A 22,349-nucleotide genomic window follows, 5' to 3' on the forward strand; every position below is an offset into this window, starting at 1 on the left:
CACCCACATGGCACGGCAAAGACGCCTGTCAGAGTCGTCGAACTACCACTCCCAGAGCGCACAGCGCGGCAAGGCCGAGGCTCTAACTGGCGTCGGACTACCACTCCCAGAGTGCAGAGCTGCCGGGCGGAGAGCGGGGGAGGGGGCAGCAGGGGGAAGAGGAAGTAGACGTCGTCGTCGTCGTCGTCGGCCTTGTTTACCCATCGTGCCTTGCGCCGGCTGGAGAACCGGAGGCCGTTGGAGTGGCTGGCGGGTGCTGGCGGCCTGGCTCGCGACGTGCCCCCCCTTCCTCGTCTCCCCTGGTTTCCTAGGCAACGCGGGTCCCTCCGGCGCCTCAGCTTTCCCCACCTGCCGCCATGTCGGCCCAGGCCCAGATGCGGGCGCTGCTCGACCAGCTGATGGGCACGGCCCGGGACGGTGAGTTGAGGCGGGCAAGTCGGGGGCCTGCAGGAAGGAAGGAAGGAGAAGGAAGGAAGGAAGGAAGGAAGGAAGGAAGGAGGCGCCTCGGGCCTAGCGCGGACCGGGGCCTGGCGTGGCGGTCCGAGGCCACCTCCCCGCCCTTCACGTCGCGCCGGTGTCCAGCAGCGGGGCCTCGCCTCGGCCCCACCCCGAGCAAGGCCTCGCTTCCTTCGGGGCCTCCCCTCGCGTCCCTCTTGGCCGTTCGAGGCTTTCCGTCCCCTCACAGAGATAGTGGCGGAATTCCCGCTTTAGGCCCCTCTTTCCCCCCCCCCAAAAAAAATAAAAATAAAAAAATAAAACCCGTTTTGGGGCTCAGGTCATCCCTGCAATCTGTAATCCCTCAAGAAACTCCGGGAGGGCGAAGGCTGTGAAGGATAAGCACTCTGGCTATGCTCAGAGGCACTCTTTTTTCTTTTCTTTTTTGCTTCGTTATTTCGCAGGTTCCTGGCTTGAGCCTTTTGCATTGGTTCTGCCGTTGGAAACCTTTGCTCAGATTAAGATTTGGGCTTGTTCTGGAAATGTGGGATGCGAATAAAAGGACCTTTAGGCCAATTAGCGTTTGCTAATGCACCTTAAAATCGGAGCGACTTTAGACTGCTTCTATTAGTGGTTATTAACTACGATCTCAAGCGCTGAGTGGAGCTTCCGCATCCAGAGGCAGTATACCTGCAAATACCAGATGCGTGGGACATACAGTCGAGGGCTTTTGCCTTCATGCCCTCCTTGTGGGCTTTCCAAGAGGCCATTGGCGGCCACCACCGTTGGAGACTAGAGGGACTTTTGGTTTGGACCAAAGCTATTGCTTAATGATATGGATCAAGCCAAAGGTCAGACCAGTCCGGCCAGTTTAAAACTTGGCCGTGTGGCAGGTAATGTGGGTGGTGAAGTTCTTCAGGCACAGCTCTCCGAGCAGGATAGCCAAGTCCCCCGGCACCTGCGTCATCACATCCTCTAGGTGTGCCAACCCAAATGCCTGCCAAAGCAGGTGGTGTCGCTCTTGACGTAACATCCGATCCCTGGAAACATCTGCTCAGTAGCATAAAACACTGGTACAGATGGTGTGAGCGGAAGAATCAGGCTTTCAGAGTAACATAAGATCTCTAGTGTGTTCAGTACATTTCTAGGGCTTTTTGGAAAGCACCAGTAAGGAATACATATGACATTAATTTCTGTAACCTGGACAGTTTCATCTGCCTAAAACATAAGGCTTTAAATGCCAGATTGGTCAGCTATAGCTCTGTGTCATGAGCTAAAAGCTTGACTTCTCTGGTCTTATGTGGTGAGGCTTTTCTTTTGTAGACTCGCCTGTAGAGGTAATGCTTCGTGTGTAAAAACACGGAAGGAGGCCTGTTCTGCATAGAAACAGGACTTTAGTGTGTGCTCCAGGAAAAATATTATCGCCCTTGAAAAGCTGTGCATTCCTGAAAAGGTTTGTATCTGCTTCCTTACCTGAATCGGCAACTAAAAGCCTGGCACATTTGCAGAACTCTGCAGATAACTTTTTGCACTTTGTTTCGTAAGTGAATAAGTGCTCGCTCTTTCTTTGTGTATTTGAGTTGCTTTTGAATTGCTTCCCATATTTTTATTTCATACAAACTGAACAATTGTGGCCCCTCTATTTTATTTATAAAGGTTCAGTGTATCTTTGCCTGCCTACATCAATCTGCAAGGGAGTTGCAGAAAAGCCTCATGTTCATCGAGCCGTGAGTCACAACCAATTTTTAAAGCTGTTATAACAAAAAAAAAAGTGTTTGCTGCTTTTTTCACGAGTAACTTTAAAAGTGTAGCTTAGAAAAGAAGGAAAAAGGGAAAAAAACATTTTCAAGTAGACACAACATTTATCCTGGATGCTTGCAAATCCTGATCTATAGTCATACACAGACTAGCTTTTTAAAAACAATTGTCACATACATTACCACTTTGCCTTTACTTTTTATGTATCATTCCCCTGACTTCCTTACTGCAGGTATGGGCAAGAAAACTTTTCCTTTAAAACTTTTCAACAGCGGGCATAAAATTCTGCAGCTGAGGTCTTGAAGAATGCAGATGGGTATAGTATGTGTTGGAGCTCGCAGTGTGTATTAACTAACTTTTTTTTTGGTTTTGCTTGTTTTAAGTGGCTCCCAATTGTACAATGTTTTCTGTGGGTGGGGAAGGGGAGGGATAAGACAGATTATACTGTTCAGACCAGCACGAAATGTTCTGGTGGCCTTTAAAAAGTCACTGCGTGTTAATATGTACAAGTCAGCAGTACTTAACTGAAAAGATACTTGATTAATAAATGGCTGCCTCTTAAAATTCCCACTTCTGGGTCTGTCTTGTGATTCACGGCCTTCAGATAGCGTGGGTTTTGGTTTCTCCGGATCCTTGTTCTCTGTCTAGGAAGAAAAAAAGCTTCCGTGATCTGGATCCAGATTGCCCTTTTCTGACTCTTGTCTTTTTACATAGATGTTTGTCTATGAACATATGGTCAGCACCATACTTAGTAAGTGGTGCATGTGACGTTAAATGCTGTGCTTAGTTTGATTCTCGGCTGTGAAAGAAAACTGAATATTCCATAACTTATGCTTTTGTAGCTTTCCAAGCAGTTCTGGGGTTCGTGAAGTATTTTAATCTGCATAATAAGGCAAAGTAAAACATACCACGGCTTACCTTTCTCAGTCAGCACTCTTAATGTTTATATTTACAACCAAACATGAATTTCAGGAGATGAAACCAGACAAAGGGTGAAGTTTACAGATGAACGGGTCTGCAAGAGCCATCTTCTGGACTGTTGCCCTCATGATATTCTAGCAGGGACAGTAAGTACTCTTTCTAATGTTACTAACATCTGATAGAATTGCACTTGTCACGGGGCTCTGCTCAATATGCAATTTGGTTTGGCAGCAGACATATGCCTGGGAACATTCTATGTAACTATGGGCATGAACTCAAACCCAGTGGTGGCAACCTAGCAACCTCCCAACTTCTGTGATATGGGGATCATCACCTGGGTTACAATGGAGTTGTTGAGATTTTAGGCATCATGAAAAACTCTGCTTGAGCACTTAAGTGTTAAGATTTTTAAGTTATTTATTATTTTAAATATTTTTAAAACAGTTATTTTATACTGTTGTTTTTTTATGTTTCTGATGGTTTTTAAATTTGTATGTTTTTTAGTGTTTACTGTTTTTAGCTTTTGTGAACCGCCCAGAGAGCTTCAGCTGTGGGGCGGTATATAAATGTAATTAAATAAATAAATAATAATAATAAAATACTTTTAGTCCTCCTTTCATCATGGTTTTCTAACCTCGTGTTGAAAAGATTGTATAGTTGGTGTCAGTTGCACCTCTTTTGGGGAGGATGTTCCACAAACAGGGCACAGTAAGAGAAGGCTCTCTCACAGAACAAGTAGCAGGTATTTTAAAAAGAGCCTAGGCCGCGTAATTTTAGTTCCGATACAGGGAGAAAAGCTCTTTCAAGTACCAAGGTAAGCAGCAGCATTTTAAATTTGGTCTGGAAGCAAATGGGTAACCAGTGCAGTTCCCTTCGAATCTGTGTGATGTGGTTCCATCTGTCTGCACTCGTAAACATTCCATCAGTCACATTCTGCCCCAGCTGAACCTTCCAGATTGTCTATAAGGGCAGTTCTACATACAGTGCATTACAGTAGTCTAACCAGGAGGTTACCGGAGCCTGGACCACAGAGGCCAGACTATCCCTACACAGGAGCAGCTGTAGCTAGCGAATCAAAGCTGGTCAAAAGCAAACTGGACCTCCAGTGAAAGCTGAATCCATAAGTACCCCCAAATTACACACCTGCTCTTTCTAGGGGGTGCAACCCTAAGTAGAACTGGCCACACACCCAATTCCTGGACATGAGAACCACTTACCCATGGGGCTTTCATCTTGTCAGGATTCAGCTTCAGTTTATTGGCCCTATCCAACCCATTTCAGAGTCCAGTCACTGTTTCACCCCCTGCACAGCCGCACCTGATTCAGATGACAAGGAGAAATAGAGCTGGGTGACAGCATCTCGTTCCCCAGTGATCTCAGTCAATGGTGTCATATAGATGCTAAAAATCATGGGTGATAAGACATTACTAGTTGTTCCCTTAATCTGATCTAGCATATACAGGCTGCTATTGTTCCATGGGCAAAAGTATATGCAGGCAGTTAATTTGAAAAGGCAACCACCTTGGAATTTCTTATTGATAAGGAAAAGTAATGAGTATACTATCAGTAATGGTTTATTGTATGTTTCCTCTTATTTTTTTAACGATGTTATATAAATGAATAATCTGTCTCTGGACCCAATTCAACAAAGACGTTCAGTGTGTTAACATGTGGCAAAATTGAGTTCAATCTGTATTTGAAATGTTAAAAATCCTGAACTGGTAAATTTCAAAAGTAGTAAAACAATCCCGATAAAGTATGCAGAGAATCTTAATTGGTTAAAAGAATACGAGACCCCTTTAAAGATAGATAGATATACACTTTATCTGGCACAAAATGAACATCCATAAATTAAGATCATGTATTACACTTGTCTGAACACTCCGTGGGTGGGGGCAGATATATAAACACACCACAAAGTGACACCCTGGAATTATTTTTATTATGTATTATTATTTATTACATTCTTATACTACCCTATAGCATACTACCCTATACTACCCTCTGGGTGGTTTACAAAGATCAAAAACATTAAAAGCAATATGCAAAATTTAAAAGCTTTTTTTTTTAAAAAAAAAAAAACCCATAGCAGGCAATATACAGAGAGACAACATACATCTAAAAACAACTTTGAGCAATCGGGCAAACCGTAAAACAAATCTGGGATCAATTAAAACTCACCACTTGCTGCCAAATGCCTGGGAAAAGAGGTAAAATTGTGACCTGGCGCCGAAAAGATAGGCATGTTGATGCGAGGCAGGCCTTGGGAATTGTGCTTCCTATGTTTGTGTGCCTAATTTGGCATAACAACGCTCTGCATTTATATAGCACCTTCAAGTGCTCAAAGTCGTCCACATACATAATCTCATTGAAATCCTTACAGCAAAAGGATTTACAGGATGGAGTCTGAAAGATAGTAGCCACCTAGAGAATTTGTGGGAGAGGTCAGCCTCAAACTGGAGACTTTGGTTTGTAGCCCAATCTCTTAGCCATTATACAGTTTTGTGTGATTGTTTTGGGAATATAATCTGGGATTAGTAGCAGACAGCTGTGTAAGTGATTAAATATTGTGCTTGCAGTGGTAGAAAGATCTTGCCTGGGTTGATTATTGCCGTCTTCTTTTTCTCCCCTTTTCAACAGCGCATGGACCTGGGAGAGTGTACAAAAATTCATGATTTGGCACTAAGAGCAGATTATGAGATTGCAAGTAAAGAGAGGGACCTGTTCTTTGAGCTGGACGTAAGTTCTTTGTGTTTCTGATAACGATATGCTGATATCAGATTGGCCAACAGTAAGTCTGACATTCTTGCTAGTCTTAGTCTCGTGAGACCTTTTTGCTCCCATTTCCAAAACGTTCAGTGATTTCTTGACTACGTGGCGCTCCAGAGGGTGATCATCAGATTATGCACCGCATATTTTCTGTAACTAGTGATTGAACTGCCCTAGGAAGCTCCTAGGACTTTCCTCCAAAGCATTCATCTGTGCTCGCTATTGGCTCCAAACTTTCAATGTGACAGATTCTGAGAACTATAGCAGTTTTGCCTGAACTGGTTGCAATCACTCAGATGCCTGCACTACCCAAGAGAGATCAGAATGGAGCCTAGAGCCTGCTTACTACTCCACTTTGCTCCTTCCACCAACAGAAATGCTGAACTAACCAGGAATTCCAAGCTACTGAACTTGAACTCCTGGCTTGTCACACACCAGGGTTTGTTCTTGGTTTATGATTCATGTCTAGGTTTGGGAGCAAGAAGGAGGAGCCCCAGTTCAGAAAACCCAGGGCCTGTGCAGACAACACTAAGCCATGGTGGTTAAGCATTTTGGGCTAACCATGATGGCTTAGCGTGTCATGTGACCCATTCCTAATCATGGTGGCTATGTAACCACGGTTTAGATACACTCACTAGCCAGTTGCTGCAAGAAGGTTAGCAGCATAACCATGGCTTACCGTGTTGTCTGAACAGGTCCAGTGTGTATTGAATTGCTGGTAAATGTCACTCCTGCTGGTGGAAAAAGCTAAGCAGAACTATGTGCACCAACACACAGCTTGTAAATAAGGCCAAGATTCTCTGGAATTCTGGCTTACTGTTCTATCTCCAAAAAATTATTTATTTATTTATTTATTTCATTTCTATACCGCCCAATAGCCAAAGCTCTCTGGGCGGTTCACAAAAATTAAAACCATGAAGAGCATAATGAAACAACCAACAATTTAAAAACACAAATACAAAATACAATATAAAAAGCACGACCAGGATAAAACCACACAGCAAAAATTGATGTAGGTTAAAATTTGAAATTAAAACAGCAGAGTTTAAATTTAAGTTAAGTTAGGTTTTAAAATACTGAGAAAATAAGAAGGTCTTCAGCTGGTGACGAAAGGAAAACAATGTAGGTGCCAAGACCCTGAAACAGGCCTTCATGCTTTGAAATCTAATTTTTTTATCAAAGTTGTCCTCATTGCTGCTTAGCTATTCTTTCTTTGGGTGATTTAGGACACAACCCTATCTGTGTTTAGCTGGGAGTTGTTGGACTTTTTCCCGTCTAAGCATGCATAGGGTTTCACCCTTAGCGTATTGCTTTCATATTACCCAAGTAAACCAGTATCACTGCTGTGTTCTAATAATTTAACGGTACCATTCCATCATTAGGATACCTCTTGCTCTGGGGAAATGGTTTTATAATGACACTTTCCCATAAGAAACGCCTCTTGTACCTATTTCACCATCAGTTGTTCCCTTCCCCATCAGTTTCACTATCCTCTTTGATCTAAGATGTCCCAAAGTAGGCCATGAACGAAAATTGGATTGTTTTGCTCTGTGTCCAAGATGAGCAGGTCCATGTCAGGGCTTTTCCCAAAGCCTCTTCTCAACAGGGAAGGGATCTAAAAGTCCCCTGTAGGAAGGATACACCGAATGTCAGCTTTGTCTGTTTGTGTGTGCGTAGGCAATGGATCACTTGGAATCTTTCATCGCTGAGTGTGACAGAAGAACTGAACTGGCTAAGAAACGACTTGCAGAAACACAGGAGGAGATCAGTGCTGAGGTGGCGGCAAAGGTATTTCAATCGTGCGATAGTTCCTTTTTGAACTAGAAAAGAGCTTTTTAGTAGTTAGTATTTTATTCTGCTGTTAAACGAAGCTCTGTGATTTCCTGTAGAATGGACTATTCAGGGCCGGATCTACGCTTTAAAGCGCTTTATAACAGTTTTATAGCGCTTTAAAGCAGTAGTGTAGATCCGGCCCAGGACTCCATCCTCTTAGTCTCTGGTTCATGTAAGAAGCTGGAATATAAACTCTAATAAAATAAAACAAAATACCACAGCCACTAATGAATTGGGTGGTCTTAGTCAAGGGTGTGGATGGGAGACAAGCTCTGGTGCTGTGAGGTTTGCAAAAAAAACCTTTTATTGATGTCCAAAGAGCTCAACGTTTCGCATTAATGAATCCTTCGTCAGGAGCTAGAACAGTTTAAAAGCAAATGCCATTAAAATGAAGAAAAGAACGACACCCAAAGTATCATTAATGATACAGATTTGTTAAACACATGTTTGTATACAGCAAGCCACCACAGATATTATTTCTAATTAGTTGTGAACCTATATTAGCATTGAACCCTGTGATGGACTTCATAAGGAGCAGATTAAAAGAAGAAGAGGGCAAGGCCCCAAATCTCATTGATGATACAAAATTGTTAAACACAAAACACGAATTTGTTTACAGCAAGCCGCTGCATAGGTTACTTCTACTTAGTTGTTAAATCTACACTTTAACCGTTAATACTACAGAACCCTGTGGTGGACTCAACAAGGAACTGATCAGGCTCGTATATTTTCCTCTATTTTGCGCAACATGATAAGATTAGCTCGTTATAACAAGTACATTCCGCTATTTTTCATAGCAGTTACATCGTGTTAGAAAAAGAAGTCTGACCTGGAAAAGTTGGTAAAGTGCCGAATGGTGCTGTTATATGCGGAGTTTCAGTTCACTGGACAGCGTTCTGTATAGAAGCTTGAGTCTATCGGGAATAGTTTGCTCATGCCAGAGGTTCGAGGTCATGTGCATTCTATTAAGCCTGATTACATACCTCCCGTAAGATAAGAGAAGTCATTCCCGAAAGATTCTGTCTTAGTCAACCACTATCAGCCTCAGGGGAAATATTAGCTTACCTTAAAGGACTAAGGATTGTTTAGATGACTTATTTGTACTTCAAGTGCTAAATAAATAAATTGTGTGTGAATTAGGGATGTGCTCCGCTTCTCCTCGGACTGGAGAAGCAGGAGCGGATCGGGGGGGCTTCGCCTCCGCTTAAGGCGGAGGCGAAGAGGATTGCGGGAGCTGCGGAGCATTGCGGAGCGGATCGAGGTGAAGGCGGATCCTTCGCCTCGATCCGGAGCTCCGCAAAAAAGGTAAGGGGGGTTTACTTGGCCCTGTCGCTGCCGCCCATGCGGCAACGGCGGCAGAGTCAGGTAAGGGGGAGGGGGGGTCTTACCTGCATCCGTCCACGGTCCTGCGGCTGCTTCAACTTAGTTGCGGCCTAATCTTCCTGTTTGAGTCCTCGGGCTCAGTTGGAGCAGCCGCGGGACCGTGGACAGATGCAGGTAAGGGAGAGGAGAGGGGGTTTACCTGGCCCTGCCGCCGCTGCCCGTGTGGCGACGGCGACAGAGCCAGGTAAGGGGGAAGGGGGTCTTACCTGTGTCCGTCCCGGCCCATCCCAGCTTCACTAGAGCCTGTGGCTCAACCAGAAAGTATAGGCTGCAATCGGGGCCTACAGTTCCTGGTTGAGCCGTGGGCTCTAGTAAAGCTGGGATGGGCCGGGACGGACACAGGTAAGGGGGAGGAGGGAGGGGGCCTTACCTGGCGCCACTCCCCGCCACTGCGGAGCTCCGATTCGGAGCCGGAGCTCCGCAGCGGAGCAGAGTGGCCCCTAGGCGGATTGCGGCGGGGCGGAGCAGGCCCGATCTGCAATTTGCAGATCGGGTGCGAAGAGGATCGGGGGGGTCCGTGCACACCCCTAGTGTGAATGGTATATAGTTTTACCTTTACTGTATTTCAACTTTCCACTTGTGCTCAAAGTGACTGATTATTATTTTTTTACAAAGCCAAAGGAAACAGACTTCAAGCCAGTCTGCTATATTAAAAGTGAATAACCTTCTCCTTGATTTTTCTTTTTACACGAGAAAAACTGTATTCCTTAGGCAATGAGAGCCATCCGTTTACCCAGACAAAAGACCAGAATGGTAAAGGTAACAGCTTACTCATTAAAAACGACCTCTCCTCTGCAGGCAGAAAAGGTGCATGAACTAAATGAAGACATTGGGAAACTCCTGGCTAAAGCTGAGCAGCTGGGAGCTGAAGGGAATGTGGACGAATCCCAGAAGATACTGATGGAAGTTGAGAAAGTTCGAGCAAAGAAGAAAGAAGCAGAGGTTTGCTTTGCTTTTGTTAATTGCTCTTGTTAATTGCGGCAAGATTGCTTTGTGAAAGGTAAAAATATTTGCTAGATAATTGTAAGCAGGTGCTTAAGGTGGAGAGAGAGGAAGGCATGAGAGGGTCGCACTGTGGGAGCCTCCTTGCTAAGCTGTCTCCGATCTTCCACAGGAAGAATATCGTAATTCTATGCCTGCGTCCAGTTTCCAGCAACAGAAGCTGCGTGTCTGCGAGGTCTGCTCTGCATACCTTGGTCTCCATGACAACGACCGTCGGCTCGCTGATCACTTTGGAGGCAAATTGCATTTGGGCTTCATTCAGATCCGGGAGAAACTGGACCAGTTGCGGGTAAGGGCTATAACTCCAGAGGCAGAGCATCTGCTTTGCATGCAGCGGGCTCTAGGTTCAGTCCCTGGCACCTCCAGTTAAAAGAATCAGGTATCGTGTCCCAGAGAGGGTCTGCGAGTCAAAATAGATAGATGAATAAATACTCTGTCCTGGTATGAGGCAGCTTTCTGTATTCTTACGTTTTCACACATTCCGTGAGTTAATAGCTGTGTGTTTCTCCCATGGCTTGTGTCAGTCCTGTAAACTGTAGGTAGTTCATGTGTGGCTGGGTTCACGCATAGGTGGGCCTTGCTTGATATTTTGACACTAGTATAGATTGCAGTGACTTTCCTTTAAAGCCTTGCACTTGAGATAATAATAATAATAATGATGATGATGATGATGTGAGGCAAAGCGGCCCATGCAGGGTGTGTCGCACTTCAAGTGAACACGCATATGTGAACCACACCTTTGAAGTAACTGACACTGAATTGCCTTCAGGAATAGTTAAAATGAAATACTGTAGGCTCTTTGGGCTATTAAGTAGAAGTTAGAGGCTCTTCCTGTCCATTAGCCTAAATCACAGGTTGAAACTAGGAGCTTGTCAATAGCAAAAGCTATGTCAGTTCTCCTTGTACACAAACATTTCTTGTTTTTATTGTTAAATCTGAAGATCAACAGTGCCACTAAGATCAAAGCTTATGTGCCAGTAATAAGTCACTGAAGTACATTACTTGTTGTTTATTTTTTATTATTATTACTTAACCAAACTTTTCTAAATGCTGTACATTAAAAGACATGTTGGCTTCTGGGTGGGGAGGAGCCAGGCTGGTCGCAATCAGTTTGCTAGATAGAACTTTGCTGCGGTGCTTCTTGCCTTTGAACACCAGGTGGAAACATAATGCAGTTGTTAATTGTTGTGCAGTAAATCTCTGTGAATTGTTGTACCGTAAATGGTTGTACAGTAAAGCTCTGTGCCTGATCCTGTAATGCAAAGCTTTCTGAAAGAACGTATCAACTGACGAAAGATAAATGAACAGTTGGGAAAGAGTGCTGTCGCTCTGGAGGGGAATTTCACTGAAAATACTGCTCAATGACCAGTATTTAGTAGCTCCACCTTCTGTGCACGTTTGATCTTCCTTGCAAATTGCTCTTGCTTAGGAGCTCTTTCCCCAGACACTTCCTCAGCAGTTATCTCTCTACAGCAGCACATTTAATTTCCACAATAATTTGTTCATCAGCCCATTGGTAGTTTGTAACATTTGGGTCGAGAACATTGGTGTTCTTTATTGAGAAACCATATATGGCCGGCAGCGGTTCCCACATCCCATCCAGTAGTACAGATTAAGAATGCCTCTTGCATTTAGGTGCCTGATTGCATTCCACTTTCTTTCTGATCCTCACTCCTTTTAATTTCTGCTCTTGTGTTTAACATTTGATCTATCATGCGTTAAAGCTATTAGTGGCACGTCCTTCCTAAGGAGGGTGATGCCACCTAATTGCCTTTGAACGGGTGTGTTGTTAGTCATACTTTTGGAATCCTCGTGTTGTAGAACACGCAACTGCATTTAACAAGAATGGTTGTCCAATCCTAGAAAACGGTAGCGGAAAAACAGGAGAAAAGGAACCAGGACCGGCTGAGGCGCAGAGAAGAAAGAGAACGTGAAGAGCGCATGGGCCAACGGTGAGTTAATTCAAGCAAGCCTGTGTTAGCACAACCACCTCCATTTTTTAAAAAGCAATAAATAGCTGTAAAAATGCAGAGGCGACATGTGGCTTCATGGCTCCCACATTGACATCTCAGAACGGTGTGGCACAGGCCATACCTCAGCCACATTTGGTCCGTGGGCAGTAAAAAGCGCACCAGGCCATATATTGTTGAGGAGGGGGCTGGTGGAGGAGAAAAAGTGTCCGGGTTGCCATTTGGGAGCACGACCGAGCTTGCAGGCAAGTGGAAAACTGTACAACAGAGTTTTGTCCCTGTAAAACCTGACGAGACCCGCCTTGCCTTACTAAATATGAAATGAGGCTACCCCACAAAATGGTTTCATAACCATTTTTCTCATTCTCAACTTATTCAACATCAGTATCTTTCATGCTCTTTGTTCTTCTTGCTGGGATTAGGGGATCTCTCCCTAAGTGGGTAAAATTCTTTCAGAGCAAGCAACGTTGGCTGAATTTTAAAAGTTTCCGTAATTCTGTGTCAATAATTACTCTGTTACTTTCTTTGAAACTAATGCTGTTCCTTTCTTTTAGGTCTGGATCAAGAAACAGAGATCGCAGAAGGTAGGTTTGGAGGTGGGCAAGATGACGGTCTTTTCATTTTGTGTGAGGCAAGGTGATCTTTGCACCTTGCCTCACCTTCCCCTGCTGCCCTTCTCAAGTCTGGACATTAAAAGAGAGCAGGCGGGGGGGGGGGGGAACCAGAGCCCTTTCTGGTCTGTAACTCTTGCCCGCTTGACTTCTTCCTACTGCAGTTTCAAGGAAATGTATTCAGGGCGGTTTAAGTTAGAAATATTACTAAGATTTTAAAATGTAGTCTAGCTTAAAATAAACCTGCCCTAATCATTACATTCTTGCCTGAATAGAAAGGGCTTGCAGCATTTCCGGCGAATACTTAGGCCTGGTTCACACATGCATGCACATCAGTTGATTACTTGCAGTCGAATGTGCAATTCCATTGAGAGGAATTGACTGAGGTGACAGGACTCCCAGCTATTGTGTCTGACCCGTAGTGGCTTTTTGGAAAGGCTTATTAGATTGTAAACCTATGCGGCAGAGTCTTGCTATTTACTGTGTATAATCTGTACAGCACCATGTACATTGATGGTGCTATATAAATAAATAATAATAATAATAATAATAATAATAATAATAATAATAATAACCTGGAAGTCAGTGCTTGACACTGCGGCCATCAAGTTGTGGAAATGCACATAAGGAACGGCCTTGCGCTTATGCTTGATCGGATCTCTAGTGAAAGGCAATTTAAAAGCTAGGGAGTGACTCCCTGTTGTGTGCCTTCGCTGTTTTTATTGATTTATTTCTAAAACGTATAAACCACCTGTGACACCACCACGTCACACGCCAGGCTTTGACACGCACCCCTCCCTCAGGCTAAGCACCACCACTTAAACACCTGAGGAAGGGGTAAAAAGAAAAGTATAACCTTTCCCTTATAGCAGAGGGAAAAGGTAAGGAGATTTGGAAAAGGCTTTTCTGTGAATATAGCAGGCTGGAGGTTTCATGTAATGTGTTTATTTCTGAACTAATAGAGCAGGAGACACAGCCAAACTGACACATGGTTTTATGATAGCAAAATAAAGAATATGTTTATTGTAGTTTATAGTTCTTAGTTCCTTCAAATTATATCCCAATCCTGCCTATTCTTAATAATACTGGTAGTAACCAATCTAATAAGATCTATGATCTTATGATCTTATTTTCACTCACTCCTCACAAAATTCCTGAGAAGAAATCACACAGCTAAACCCATCTGCCCTCCAAACCCAATCACCAGCCAAACCACTCCGCTCCCTCTCTATATAGACTCCTCCCCCCTTTCCACAGCATCACTAGCCACACCCACTCAGTCCAACATTCCGCACTCTCTAAACATACTCATCCCAGACATACCTAAGGGAATAGAAATGTGGGTAATGCCACACCACCCTTCATCCACAAAGGGATCCCAAGGCGCCTTTGAGCCAGTCACTTCCTTGGCTTAGCCTACCTGACAGAGTTGTTGTGGTTATAAAAGGGAGGCAGGACCGCGTATTCTGCCTCATGCTCGTTTGAGGAAAGGGTGAGGTATAGATGTAGTATATCAAATGTGGATTGGATTTTTCTTGCAAGAGCAGCAGCGGGAGATGCAACATTTGCTCATGTCATGGCGTTTCATACCGTTGGGCTTGATGCCGTTTGCCCCTGTTTCCTGCAGGTCTCGATCTCGGGAGCGGAGGCGGAGGCGTTCGAGATCCGCTTCTCGTGAGAAGCGGAAGTCCCGCTCCAAGTCCCGAGAACGGGAGAGGCACAGGCGCCACCGCAGCCGTTCCCGCAGCCATAGCCGAGGCCACCGGCGGGGATCCAGAGACAGGAGTTCGAAACACAAGTACGCCCAGCCTTTATTACCTGTTCTCTTGGGGGAGGGAGAGGCTTTTTGGCTTGTCGCTTAGCCGCGAGAAACAAGTTCAGCTGAAAACTCAGTTGAAAACCGTGAGACAAATGAGGCTTGGTTTGAAAGTCAGTGAACTGCTTTGGAAGGCCGTCAGTGGACGGGTTAAACAGCCGGTTCACGTGATACAAATAAGCCGGGGAGGCCCTCGTTGAGGTCACTTGTGCTGCTGTTTTCTTCTATGGTAACCTCTGAAGGTAGGACAGGTAGATCTCACCCTTATTAAGGTCTACAAGCTCCAGGAGCCATTTGGGACGTGCAGGTTGTTTCGAGGGCTGGACCTGCAATCCCGACTTGGCACATGTCAAGAGAAAGCTTCCCTAATTCTTTTTCCAACACGTGCATCTGCTCAAGGCAAGCTGGACCTCTTGGGGAGTAACAGATGTAATTCTGTCCGACTGAGATGTTTATTTGGAAATCAGAACTACAGATTAGAGAGAATCGCATACCTTGCTATACAAGAACGGCGCAAACCACTAGTGCTGGTCTGGTGGCCTTTTGCATATTGGTTTAATTTCTCTCTATCAATGCAAGGGAGGGGAGAGATGCAAAGAAATATTTTTGGGGGATAGGCATGGAGAATACTGTGCTGCGTAGCCATATTTGCCCCAAGAATTCCTGGACTTCGTTTCTAGTGCATATCTACCGGATTCAACTTCTTAAAAACGTCCTGCTTATAGCCAGCCTAGTTATGGGGAGAAGCTTAACAGGAAACCCTTGAGTTCTGATTCACTGCATGCAAATATATGAACCAGGCCTGCAGATACAGCTGAATATATCACATTGGTACCTGACTGCTGTTAATTCATAGCAGTACTGCATGTACCTGGGGAAACGTTCCAAGGCCAATGGATTTCTAACGCCAGCTGCTAAATGAGCAAGTGAAGAATTAAGAGCATTTGCACTTCCCTTCTCTGTGAGCAGAAATGAGGACTGGAAAGTAGATTTGTTAAGAAATGGGATGTGTGGAGATTTTTGACTCGTGGTTGAGATACTAAATGCATTTTTTAAATCTGTCTTGAACATGAACAATAAAGAAAAGAAGTTTGGACAATTAGGAAATGAGGAAGACCCTGTAATTACTATTACTAAAGAGCAGGTAAGGGAATACGTCAGAAAACTCATGTGTACATTAGCCCATCTCAAAAGTGTTCCTAGGTTTTCTGGAGAGAAGAGAAAAACCCAAAACAAATGATAACGCACTACAAGTCAGGAAAAGGGGTGGGTGGGAAATGCTGTAACTACTTAGAAGAAAAATCATAGTTGATGTGATCTGTTGCCATCTCCAAAGAATCAATATTCGAAAATAAGTATCCACACTTCAGGCAGATGTGAAAATATGCATAGGTCGGAAAGGTTAAAGCATTCATGGACACGGAATCGTTACCATCTTCTTTGTATTGTTGTTAATATAACATTTGCTTGTCAACACCATAGTGTGTCAATGTAACATGCTAGAATAATGAGAGCATTGTTTTGAGAATTGCTTTTTTCAAAGGGAGAGGGAACTGTTGCCTTAATTTCTGCTGCCCAAGTTCACCGAAGAAGCCCCCTCTAAAACAAAGCTATTTGCATTTGAAGTTGCTGAGAAGTCTTGCTTAGCTTGGTAGAAACTTTGACTCTAAATCTGTAGCTATCCTTATTTGGCTCTTGGTACAAAAATATAATGTCTGCTTCTGAACTAGCATATACGGCAGCTTAAAGGCATTAAATCATGTGTGTTTCGTTGAGAAACCAGAAGTGTTTCGTTCACTTCTGTAGTCCTTAGGTGTGTAGTTGTAGTAATCATGCTCTTATCCCATTATGACCGTTCTAATTTTTTTCATAACTTGCGTCCTGCCGTTCTTCCAGTGAGCTCAGGTAGGGCATGTGGGGATCCAGTGAGGTCAGCTAGACTTGTGATACAGTGGGGGGTTCCCAAGTTGGGTGGAGGCCCGTGGTTACTTGAGTTGCTTCATAGGTGCCTGAACTTCTTGCCCACCGCACGAGAGCAGCTCTCCAGTAGCGTTCCCATTTTACAGACGGGGGAATGTAGCGATCAGGGCGTTGACAGCATTGGACACCAGCCGGGTCCCACTTCCTAAGGGGACTCCGGAGGTTGGCAGAGGAGAGTCCCACATGCCCATTGCGGGCCCTGATTCTCTTCCTCCTTGCCGTTGCTGCCTGTTTACCTGCCTTCTGTGAGTAGCAAGGAGATGGAGCAGCAACCTCTGCTTACTTTGAGTGGCTGTGTGGATTGTACCCAGAAGGAGAGGACCAGTGACTGGCCGTGGTGATGGTGGAAGGGGAGGGGAGGGCGTCCAGAGAGGGGAGATGTATTAATCTGGACACCTAATCTATTCAGGCCCTAGTCAAAGTAGATTCTTTGGATTTCCAAGATGAAACTAGACCACCTGTGAAAGGAATTATGGTTTACTTGATAGAAAATGGCTGCAGAATAAAAATGCAAAGAAAGCTCACGTCTCTTCAGCCGATGATGCTGACAACTTCATAACTGTGAATGTCAACAACATACGAGATTTCATTCCTAGAACCCAAAGCTCTCCAGTCTGGCTGGGCACATTTCCCCCATAGAGCGAGACCGAATTGGTTAGGCCTGGGCACAATCATTTATTTTTTATTTATTTATTTAAGTATTTTTATGCCGCCATTCAGCCAAAAAAGGCTCTCATGGCGGCTTACAAAAGTATTTCTTGACAGTCCCTGCCCACAGGCTTACAATCTAAAAGACATGACACAAAAGGAAATGGGATTGAGAGGGAGGAGGAGGAGGGGGAAAAGGAAAGCAAATTCAGGCACTACAATCTTAGTTGGAAAGTTCAGCAGTTACAGGGGACAGCAGGAGGGAGGGGGCTCTCAGCTGGAGCTGGACCCAGGCACGGTGGAGAGGTGCCTGGCTGCTGCTTCCTCCCTCACTGGTGGCCTCTGCAGAGACAGTTGGTAGCAGGAGGGAGAGGGCTCTGAGCTGGTGCTGGACCCAGGCACGGTGGAGAGGTGCCTGGCTGCTGCTTCCTCCCTCACTGGTGGCCTCTGCAGAGACAGTAGGTAGCAGGAGGGAGAGGGCTCTCAGCTGGAGCTGGACCCAGGCAGGATGGAGAGGTGCCTGGCTGCTGCTTCCTCCCTCATGGTGGCCTCTGCAGTGACAGTTGGTAGCAGGAGGGAGGGGGCTCCCAGCTGGAGCTGGACCCAGGCACGGTGGAGAGGTGCCTGGCTGCTGCTTCCTCCCTCATGGTGGCCTCTGCAGTGACCTTTTCTGATATTTTTAAAACATACTCAGAGCATTACAGAAAGGTGAACGGATTACCTTTCCCTGTTACAAAGAGATCCCAACACCGGTAAGGGAAAAAACCCTCTTCTCCGTGAGATAAAAAGATAAAGCAGACGGAGGCAGCTGCGTAACTGTTGCATTGAGGATTACACCCTTATCAGCATCAGACAGCTAGCAATTGTTAACGCGTGGATTGGTGCCTCATGTAAGAAGCTTAGACATTGCCCAATATATGTGGGGTCTAGTTTACATTTTTAAACCACCCGATAACTAAGCTCTTTGATATGCCTGGCTACTTGGTTTTGGTGATATGCCATCTGTTCAATTGAAGATCGCTTTCTAGTTTTTGGCCTTGAATCCAGATTTAGACAGCACCTCAACCCTGTGCTCGAATGATCGTTCATCTTCCTTGCCTACCAAACCAGAGGAGTAGCTTTTCCCATCCAGTCAGATTATCTTCCTGCCCATGGTCCAGAAAGGAGAATTGGCAGACAAATCCCGTTTCCTTTCCTGATCAGATAATTTATGCATATTGACTGACTTGTCTCCTACTGTGGAGCCTTTATAGTGTTGTTTGGTTTGTACTTCAGATCTTCTAGAGATCGGTCTTCAAGGGAGAAATCGCGGGAGAAAGACAAGAAAGAGAAGAGCTCTTCTGAAAGACGGCATGAGGGCACCAATGGCAAATCTCGCTCGAAGAGGTCTGAGGAGAGGGAAGCCGGCGAGATCTGAACCCCGTCGAGATACGCATTGTACTGTATATAGTCTTGAGAAACATTCTACACAGCCGAAAATTCCCATTTATATAACTGAATACAGCACATCTTTTGTAGTTCTGAATTTCTATTGTTTCTGCAGGTAGCAAAGCTGGTAGTGTAACAGTTCCCTGCCCTTGACTAGGACTCTGTTTTTAATAGGAAGAACCAGGCCCAACAGCCAGTCTTCGTCACAGATTAGTGATTTAAACAGAAGGCAGCAGCTGAAAGCGAGCCCTGTGGGTGGGATGGTTTGTAACCTGCTGTAAAAACTCATGCCCCTTCCTGCCTACTTCAAAGCGTCACTTGCCTTTCTATTGCAGAATACGTTCGTCACATACTGAAGCATCTCAGCAGTGCTGGTGCTTTCCTCGGGCTCCCTTCTCTAGACATGGCAAGCTCATCTTAACATTTCCAGTACTGAAGACTATACGCTAAATATACACAAGCCAAACCGGTCAAAAGTTTAACTTAACACAGCAACCTGGGTTAAGGGAGTGGTTTTGGGACAGCTGGTACAACATGGCACAGTATTCTCTCTCTCTTTGGTAGTTGCATTTGCAACCTGATGAATTAGTACAGAATTAAAATTTAAGTGGAAGTTTATTGGATTATTTTGTCCATCACTCAACTCATCGGTGAAGTTTTACAGCTCGCGTATTGTTTTCACGCCCCAGGGCTTCGTTTTTCTGAACCTGCCTCGTGAGTCCTGATTTGCAGGTTGGAAGTACTGAACCCGCTGGGTATAAATATTTATTGCCTGTCGGAGAGGCCCTAATTTAGCTGGAATGTGGTTTTTTTGCAGCGCGCAGTCACCGATACTTTGGAGTGCTCTTGAAAAGGAGCTGCCTGAAACCATTCTATTAAGGAACAGCTCTTACAACGGGCTCTGCCCATTTGGCAGATGAGATTCGCGGAACTGGCATGAGCCGCCCTGTTGTAGGGTGAATAAACAGCCCCCCCATGCCTAGGTTGATGGATGGGCTACAGAGAGTGAGAAGCTATTTCTGTTGGTTGGTTGGCTGAGCAAATTGCACTGCAGGCCGCTGTGGGAAGCTGCACTTGCAATGACAGATTTTCTGGGGTAAAGGAGCGTAATCTTAGTCACGATGTACTTATGCCTATTTTAATAAGTGCTTGCAGCAGCTGAATTATAACACAGGGTCAGTGAAGACAGACATAAGCAGGGTTAGCTGTGTCCAGTGTACTTAGAATTTTTGACTTCCTTTTGCTTTGTATAATTATCTGCTCATTTGCTGGTCCATTCCCGTTTATCTCCTCTCCCCAATCACGCCTGGCAGTCTTCCCCCCCCCCCCCTTTGCTTTGCTTCATCTACAAAATGGCAAGGGTTAAGAGAATTGTGTTCATCTTAATGCGTATTTAGAGTTACCCCTTTTTTGTTCTGCTGTCACTACTGAATTCTGTCTCCGCTAAGAAAAGCCGTTGGGATGGGTTCTCTAGTCCTTTGGTTTCATGCGTGTGGCTGCTTTCGGAATCTATGAACCGCCTGAAGGGCAGCACCAAACAGATGCCTTTGCTCCGAGGGAATTGGCCTCCGTTTTGATTTCGACTTACAGCTTCACACATGCAACTCCCGTTGAGATGAAGTATTTGGCCATGCTCAAACCTAGGGCACGCATGCCTTTGGATCTGGGCCCAGTAAGAGAAGCCGGCAAGGTACATCACATTAAGTGTACAAAGTATTAGGAATCCATCCCTGAGTGGAATTTTTATGTTTGGTATTTGCAGTTGAGCGGTTTGATCCTTAACAGCACTTTTTTTTTTTCCTCTCTTGCCTTTGAGGAGTTTTGGTCTAAGTAACAAAGATGTAAGTAAAAATGCTTTTCTCTTGCCAGTCTGATTCACATTAAAAGCTTATCTTTGTGGCTTGGAGTGTTTTGGTGCTGGATTAATGCTTGGAATTTCCCTTAAAAGAAGGCAGTTCGATGGCCCTGTCTGCTGACTGACTCACTTGGAGTAAGTTCTTTGATTCCAGCCGTTCGAAAAATTATACTGAAGGAACCTGGAAGGGAGGAGGAAGCAGCCTGCTGTGGAACAATGCAATGCATACCCTGCATATGTAAAAAATAATCACGCATAGCATTTATTTTGTGCGCATGAATTTCCACGCACTTTGTATGTTATCTTAGGTTTTAGCTAGACTTAGGTTTATCCCGGGGTCGTCCCGGCCTGCTCCCGGGATATCCTGTGTGTCATTTACATGAACAGGGATGACCCCGGGACGATCCCGGGATAAACCTTAGGTCTAGCGAAGGCCTTCGTTTTAAAGCAAAGGCCACACGGTAGGCATTTTGTCACAAGTGAGGCCTGCAACAAATCGTAGTGTCTTTTCAGCTACCTCACAGGACTGCTGCTGTTCAGGATTTAAGCTAGCTGGTCATGTCACCCACCCAAGATACTATATGCTATAAGGGCTCAAGCGTGCCCATTTTCTGCTGAGTTTCCCATTGGGCACTCAACTCATGTGTGGCCCTTCAAGAGGCCTGATGGGGACTCTTCTGTAGGTCACTGAGCACTTTAGTGGAATACCAGGGCATACATACAACAGGCAAGGTTTGTTTCGTCTGCAACACAATATCGTATTGAATGTGAGCCATGATTTAATGTGCTGGAGGGGTACATGGGGTGGGGACCGCTGAACCTACCCATCTGCTGCTCACTCCCAAAGTTTGCCACCAGGATCCTTATTCCCTTAGCTGTGCAGGGAGCCCATCAGGTTGGTTGGAGGAAACGTGCCGGAGAGGTGGGTCGTAGAAGTAAAGCTGATGAATGCAGAGGATTTAGCACTTCTGTATTTTAAATCCCCTTTCCTCTGCTTCGGATGTAATTGGGTTACACTTGCATTTGAAGGCATGGTTCTCCTAGACACACAGAGAGTGAATTCAGGGCTGATTCCCTGAGTTATAGCAACTGTTCCATTGTTCCCAAAATGAGCGGCTCTGGAACCATCTCTGATGGGAGGTAAGTCTTCATATTTGTTTCTCTTTTAGCAATTGATCCTCATCTTAGAATAGCTGCATATAATAATAATAATAAATTTTATTTCTTATCCGCCTCCATTTTGATTGAGGCGGAGAACAACAATAAACAATAAAATACATAATACTTAATTAAAACATAATATACATTGTTAAAAACATCCTAAAAACATTTTTAAAACATCTTAAAATTCCACTGGATAGGCCTGCCGGAAGAGATCTGTCTTTATAGCTTTCTTGAATGCTATGATGACTTATTCTTGGGTATATTGCTCCCAAATTTGAAACTCCCAATACTGAGCATGTATATACATTGCAGGTTTTACTAGGAAATTCACGTGAATGGGTACTCCTGTAGATTACTGCCGTTCTCGTTCTCTCTCACGCGTGCACATACACAAACACACACCCCCTCTGAATCAGTCAGGTTGGGTTTGAGATTTGTCCAAATCTAATGCACATGCCTTTTTGAGTTTGGGAAAGGCTCTTCCCATTTTTGAAAGCTCCCCTGTATAGTTCACTGGTTGTGTTTATCACAGATGAGTCAGTTTGAAACAAGCCTTGCTTAACATGACACTGATAACAGGATAGTACTTCAGAGTTCTGGATCCTAGCTACAAAATATAATACATGGAGTGCTCCTTTAAGAAGCAAAGTGCTAACATTGGCTATTGGTCTTCAGCTGGATCAAATGAAGCCTAATGTCTTTTAGAATGTTAGAAGTTCCCAGGTGTAGCTTCTCTTTGGTGCAGATGTACTAAAGTTAGGCAACAATCCTAGCTA

The 22,349-nt window shown here is 44.7% G+C and overlaps 1 protein-coding gene across 6 annotated transcripts; it reads left to right on the plus strand.

Annotated features, from left to right (window-relative positions):
* Positions 1 to 208: 208 nt before the first annotated feature.
* LUC7L (LUC7 like) lies at positions 209 to 20,460 on the plus strand. Of its 6 annotated transcripts, none has more exons than XM_063142977.1 (11): positions 209 to 417; positions 2,092 to 2,162; positions 3,166 to 3,260; positions 5,755 to 5,853; positions 7,561 to 7,671; positions 9,898 to 10,041; positions 10,214 to 10,390; positions 11,965 to 12,053; positions 12,626 to 12,655; positions 14,310 to 14,480; positions 18,402 to 20,460. In XM_063142977.1, exons 4-11 carry the CDS (start codon positions 5,758 to 5,760, stop codon positions 18,541 to 18,543), a joined length of 960 nt encoding a protein of 319 aa, XP_062999047.1. In that variant the 5' UTR covers positions 209 to 417; positions 2,092 to 2,162; positions 3,166 to 3,260; positions 5,755 to 5,757; the 3' UTR covers positions 18,544 to 20,460. The 6 variants fall into 6 exon arrangements, with proteins under 6 accessions (XP_062999047.1, XP_062999046.1, XP_062999042.1 ...); XM_063142976.1 differs by lacking the exon at positions 2,092 to 2,162 and adding an exon at positions 15,581 to 15,642 and having other exon boundaries at positions 301 to 417; positions 18,402 to 18,488; XM_063142974.1 differs by having other exon boundaries at positions 389 to 417; positions 2,092 to 2,509.
* The last annotated feature ends 1,889 nt before the right edge of the window (positions 20,461 to 22,349 follow it).

Source organism: Elgaria multicarinata, chromosome 17 (assembly GCF_023053635.1).
Source record: "Elgaria multicarinata webbii isolate HBS135686 ecotype San Diego chromosome 17, rElgMul1.1.pri, whole genome shotgun sequence".
Classification (NCBI taxonomy): domain Eukaryota; kingdom Metazoa; phylum Chordata; class Lepidosauria; order Squamata; family Anguidae; genus Elgaria; species Elgaria multicarinata.

Bases quoted from the DNA above. Each gene is read 5' to 3' on its own strand.
- LUC7L (XM_063142972.1), top strand. From the start codon at position 357: ATGTCGGCCCAGGCCCAGATGCGGGCGCTGCTCGACCAGCTGATGGGC. The intron at 3,261-5,754 runs GTAAGTACTCTT...CCTTTTCAACAG, and splicing joins ATGATATTCTAGCAGGGACA to CGCATGGACCTGGGAGAGTG. The intron at 14,481-18,401 runs GTACGCCCAGCC...TTTGTACTTCAG, and splicing joins GACAGGAGTTCGAAACACAA to ATCTTCTAGAGATCGGTCTT.